Below are 6,004 nucleotides of genomic sequence, written 5' to 3' on the forward strand. Positions count from 1 at the left end.
TTGAAACAAAGAAAAGAAAAATTCGGCGATCACTAGTGAAAAAAAGCATGAGTTTCCGGGCGCAAGTAAAACGAAGAAGACGTGGAAAAAAATTTAGAAAAAAGCAGCAAAAACGATAGCCACGTTTTTCCGGCCGGGAAAAAAAGCAAGAGTTTTGCCCAGTTAATCGGAAAAATTTTATAAAACAAAAAGCCTAATTTTTAGCGGCCCTGCGATTATACAAAAGGATCGTGTAACATCTATTGGCACAACATCTACAGCAAAGGCGTCAAGCACCGATACTGCTTTAGTAACTTTATGGCTCACATCAACTGCGCATCCCCAACTATACTCAACTAATCGCAAAACACCCTCGCCGGCTGTGCACGTATTCAAATAAATGCCCAGAAACTAGGAAGGGTCGATTGCGCAAAGTCCATTCTATAGTGTTAACTACTTTGTACTCTTTACTTTAATTTTTAAAATAATTTTAATTGAGTTTTCGTGTTAACTTAAAATTTTGAATAACTTCAAAAAAAGAAAATTCTAATTAGTTGGAAAATATCTAAACTCAAAAAAGTGTTAACTACTTTGTACTCTTTACTTTAATTTTTAAAATAATTTTAATTGAGTTTTCGTGTTAACTTAAAATTTTGAATAACTTCAAAAAAAGAAAATTCTAATTAGTTGGAAAATATCTAAACTCAAAAATAAACAAAAATAATATTTTATACTTCAAATAAATAACATAATATTTTTAAGAAATAAATATTTAAATATTTGGTTAACCACCAAAATTCCGAAAAATCTCTTTTCTACTCGTCTATTTTGGGTGGTAATAAACATTACAACGGTTGTGTTGTGTTGGCACAAACTCAACGTATAGAATATCCAGTTGAAGTAGGTCGGCGTTTCACAGTCACACCTAGTGAGGAAAGTACTAGTGATTCCGATTCGGATTCAGACGGCACTAAACCAATTGTGATGAGAACCCTTGGTATCCGCAGATAAACCCCTTTCTCTACGTCTACGAAGTACACTACCACCTTTGGAACAGCGTCCGGCACCATCTCCGCCTCCAGGGCCTGCAGTACGCTGCACCGTAATACAACGAGCGCCCAATTAGCACCAAGTCATACAGGTCGTAAAAGTCAACACGAAATTTTATTGCCACCAGGTTCACTCGATCACCTCGGACCAGAGCGCAAGAACCACCAACAGTATCAACACAGCGCGCCCAAGACCGCGCACCACAACCAACAACAGCGTCAATTTCACCAGCAAAATCGACATCACCAGTAACCTCCCTCATCTGTTATGGGTTCGCATCTTTGATGGAAGCAGTAAGGAAGGCGGTCGGCATGATGTGGTGGTGCACAGTGGCTAGTCGTTGTCGGCTGGGGCGGGTCCTTGCCAACCTTACTGTTCCTGCGCCATAAACAGAGAAAAGTTCCTATCATGCCTAGTAGCGATAGTATGCAATGTAACAGCAAAAACACTCTAAATATTTAGATACCCACATTAAGAAATACTTTTAATTACGCTGCCTCTGGCAACTTAAATGGATTGTTGCGATCTCTCAAAATTTTCCTTTTTGACCCTCTCGCAACTTTCTTCTTCCAATAATATAAATGCTACAACTGCTGATGCCATTTTGATGGCAATCAATTTTTTTATTTCTGTTTAAATGCACAAAACAACTATTTTATAAAATTTTGCCAAAAAAATTAACATCAAAATTGCCGGTGCATCGCAAAACAGCTGATTCGAACATCGCTTTTATATATACATTCGAAAAGAGCAAAATCAATACCGTTTTATGACACAAATTTAAATCAATATTAGTTTGTAATTCCGACAAAACGCAAAACCGACTTGGATTCGATGATAGCCCTGAATATTTGAGTTGGTGAATTTAATAACTGTTTGTAGATTTTATTCATTGTTTACGTTATGACTAAAAGACTTATTTTTTGTGGAATATGTTTATAATTTTTTGCGTTTTCGCCATTTTTAAGAAATTTTCACGATTTTTAGGTTAAGGCACCATCAATCGATCCCGTTTGAGGCGGTTATGGATATGGGTATGGTTACGTTAGGGTTAAGGAAGTTTAATTGGGCTTCTATGCACCAGATTGCGTTGAATGCATCTGTATGAAAAATTTGATAATGACGTGGCCATTACCCTACAAACGCATCCCTGCTAAGTTTTAATGTATTTTCTAACACTGTTCAGTAAATTTGCAAAAAACTTTGTGTACATTTTCTCCAACAACCCCATTACAAAAAAAAAAAAAAAAACAACAAACCACTATATATCTTGCAGGACTTTTTTTAAGTGATAATTGACAAAATACAAATAAGGATTTATAGCACATGAGGCAAGTGTTTCCATGCTATTCTCATTCGTGTTGTCCTTCGTGTATACAATTCGCTCGAATTGTACCAATTGTGAGGGCTCATGGAAAAGTTGAACATTCGGTTCTGAATGGTCTTTGCGTAAAGACGCCGTGAAAAATATCCTTGATATTTGGACCGTCCAAATAAATTATAATAATATCCCTCATGTTTTCTTCAAAATAACAAAAAGGAATGTTTAAAGTGCTAAAATTAAGTGTTTTTGGCAAGCAGCTTAAAGGTTTTGTGTAGTGAAAAGCAGTGAGAAGTTCAATTTGAAGTTCATTCGTTTTTTTTTTTTTCGTTTTGATGAATTTTGTCTTCAGAATTCAGAATTATAAAATTTTTCGTATTTGGCTGCATTTAAAATAGTTTGCTTTCGGTTTTACACGTAGCGCTGCCAATAGTTATTACAAAATTCTAAATAATAAAGTGCTTGCGTAAATTATGTCCAAAGTGTTGACTCAACAAAATGCACTGCGTCCACAGCAGTCAAAAAAAGCAGAAAATCACAAAAAAACCGCACCCACTGTTCAAAAGCACAATAACAATTGTAGCAGCAACAGTGGCGGCGGCATGACAGGCAAGAAAGCTTCCTCCGCCTTAGCGTGCTCCTCAGAATCACCATCCACCTCATCATCGCCCGTTACGGTGGATTATGATGACTTCACTAGCAGTTCCATATTGGAATTTTTGGAAAGAGAACAAGAATGTTGCACTGATGCGGATGCGGAAAGTATTTTTCAAGAAGTTGGACGCTTAGCTGATAACACAGATACCCGTAGCGTAGATGAGATTTTGCGCGAAGCTGAGCTATTGATGCAACAACAAACACTTTTGGGCAACACTACGCCACCAACACTTAGTGTCAGTCAACAGGGAAAGAAACGCCATATTTATGATGTGGAGAAAAATAGAATACCGTTAAACAAACAACCAGAAACTCTGCTATTGCCAATAAAAAGCATTCAATTAAATAGTAAATATACAAAACGCTTCGAAAATGTTTGCCAAAGCTCAATGGCGGATGTATCACGCGCTCGCTTACCAAATGGCCACTGCAACTACCAGGAACTAATTCAGTCACAATACAAAAACTCACATTCCAGCACGCATGCAACACCCACTGTATCATCATCAGCTGCAACGCCTATAACGCCTACTGCTATAATAACCCCACATACACAAATACCGTCACCAACATCTACTGCTGGTGTCACGCCGTTAAATGGCAATCATCGTTTTGATGTTTTCATCGAGAATTTGCCATCCGTGTCGGTCATATCTGAAGAGTCGAAACCCAGAGATATCCAGAATATGACCGCCACCGAAGCTGGCGTGACCACAATAGCGCTATTGAATGGTGACGATGATGATGATACCGATACGGTGAGTTTGGTGGTGTCTTTATGTTAATACAATTTCTTATGCCTTATGAAAAGGACTGCGTCCGAACATATCAAGCTTTTAAATTTAGCTGATTATTTTTAGTGTTACTCGAATATACATAGATATGTATAACATCTTCACATGTATGCATGTATATGCGTGATTCGGGGTGGGGGCTCGTTATACTCATATTTGTGTGCACTTAAAAAAATTTGAATCTGTTTAATTATTATTAATAATAAACCGTTAGTATACCTATGATGCTGCGAAAAGTTTGACCTCAATCTCTAATTCTATGCAATTTCGAAAGCCAAACTTTTTGTAGCAAAACTGAGCAAAACTCTGTAAGACAGAACAAATTACCCCCAGCGAGTTAGGGGGTTAGAATATACCCGCGGTAGGTATGCCTGTCGTAAGAGGCGACTAAAATACCAAATAGATTTAAGGGGTTGTGTGGCGCAACCCTTTCAAGGGTTGCCAGCTCAATATATATCATCTCCAACCCAATTGTCAACCTCATCTATCCGTGACGAATCCTGTTTCATTAACAGCCGAGGCTCTGGCGACCCCGAACTCCTCATGGATCTAGGTTGTTATTGTTGTTGTTGTAGCGATAAGCTTGCTCCCCGAAGGCTTTGGAGAGTATTATCGATGTGATGGTCCTTTGCTGGATACAGATCCAGTACGCTCCGGTAACACAGCATCATTAAGGTGCCATCGCGACCATCTCGGGTACGATTTACATGGCCACGTTAAACCTTCAGGCAATCCTTCCCTCCCCACCACCAATTTCCATGAGGAGCCTGGGGTCGCCAGAGCATTCTCTGTTAGTGAAACAGGATTCGCCACGGATAGGTGAGGTTGACAATTGGGTTTGAAAAGCTTTGTATTGCCCTTATCAAACCCTTAAATCACTTGAGTACCTGCTGTTCACCTCTTACGGCGTTCATCGCCGTAGACAAAGAGTGATGATAGAGTCCCTTTAAAGAAACTTATCGAATAACCATTTCAGAATTTCGGTTAGCAGGCTGATATACAGCTTCACGCCTACAGCACTAGCAGGTGCAAAGATATAGCTGTATATCAGCCTGCTAACCGAAATTCTCAGCAGGCTGATATACAGCTATATCTTTGCACCTGCTAGTGCTGTAGGCGTGATTGCTGGATCTTTCTTTTGAGGGCATCTGAATAAATCTTGTAGTTTGTTAACTTTTTTATTGCTTTCAAGTAAAAGTAGGTTTGAACTGAGGGGCTGGTCGTAATCCATTTTTCATCTTTTGGGTATAAATTAAAGATTGTAATATGTTTTTTCTAGAATTACTATAAAAATCGGTTTTTAAAGCAAAATGAAAAAATAGAAAAAAGTATTATTTTTCGAGCGAAAAAACTCCAGAAACTATTGTGTATGTTTTTATGACAAAAAAACATAAATCTGACTCCATTTAAGGAGCTTAAAATATTCACGCAGCAGGCATGGCTGTCATACGTATCTTACTTACCTACTTCCTAAATTGGCGCTTAAGCGTTTGAATAGCTTTAGTAGTCCAATAAGTCGCGCCAGTCGCTTCCTTGCCATGCTAACTGGCTTCTATTCGCCACCTAAAGGAGTGGCGGCCCCCGCTTCTTCCTCTGCATCCATAGCCGCGTACCGAGAAGTATCTTAATGATGCTAATTTGTGAACGTACCGCATCATTATCCGGCAATGGACCATGTTGTTGTTGTTGGCAATGGACCATCACCATCGATAATACTTCACAAATGATTTGGAGAGTGTCTTTATTGCTACAAGAAGAAGAAGAAAAGTCTGTGTTTATGAAGACTGCATTACTCCTTCAGTATGAATTACTCATTTAATTTTTGACCAAAGAAAAAATAAATGTAAGGGGCGATAACCTCCGAAGAGATCTAAGGCCGAGCTTCTCTTCCAGTTTGCGTCGTGCTCCTCTTGATTTTCCCTACAAATTGGCCGGACGGGACCCAACATGTTTTATGCCGACTCCGAACGACAACCGCAAGGCAGATGAGTTTTTACTGAGAGCTTTTCATGGCAGAAATACACTCGGAGCGCTTGCCAAACACTGCCGAGGGGCGACCCCGCTTAGAACAATTTTCTTCTAATTGAAAAACCATGTCTCTAAAATTTTAATGTTGCTTTGCCCGGGGCGTGAACCCCCAGGATCATCGGTGTGGTAGGCGGAGCACACTACCATCATACCACGGCGGCCACCAATAACAGTT

The 6,004-nt window shown here is 39.2% G+C and overlaps 1 protein-coding gene across 1 annotated transcript in view; it reads left to right on the forward strand.

Annotated features, from left to right (window-relative positions):
- The first annotated feature begins 2,229 nt into the window (after nt 1-2,229).
- LOC137251352 (uncharacterized) overlaps nt 2,230-6,004 on the forward strand; it is a 143,946-nt gene continuing 140,171 nt past the window's right edge. Inside the window, exon 1 of the mRNA XM_067785780.1 lies at nt 2,230-3,765. Coding sequence (XP_067641881.1) covers nt 2,824-3,765 — 942 coding nt within the window. The 5' untranslated portion in view covers nt 2,230-2,823. The remainder of the gene's footprint in view (nt 3,766-6,004) is intronic.

The sequence above is a fragment of the Eurosta solidaginis genome, chromosome 4, assembly GCF_040869045.1.
Source record: "Eurosta solidaginis isolate ZX-2024a chromosome 4, ASM4086904v1, whole genome shotgun sequence".
In the NCBI taxonomy this organism is placed as follows: domain Eukaryota; kingdom Metazoa; phylum Arthropoda; class Insecta; order Diptera; family Tephritidae; genus Eurosta; species Eurosta solidaginis.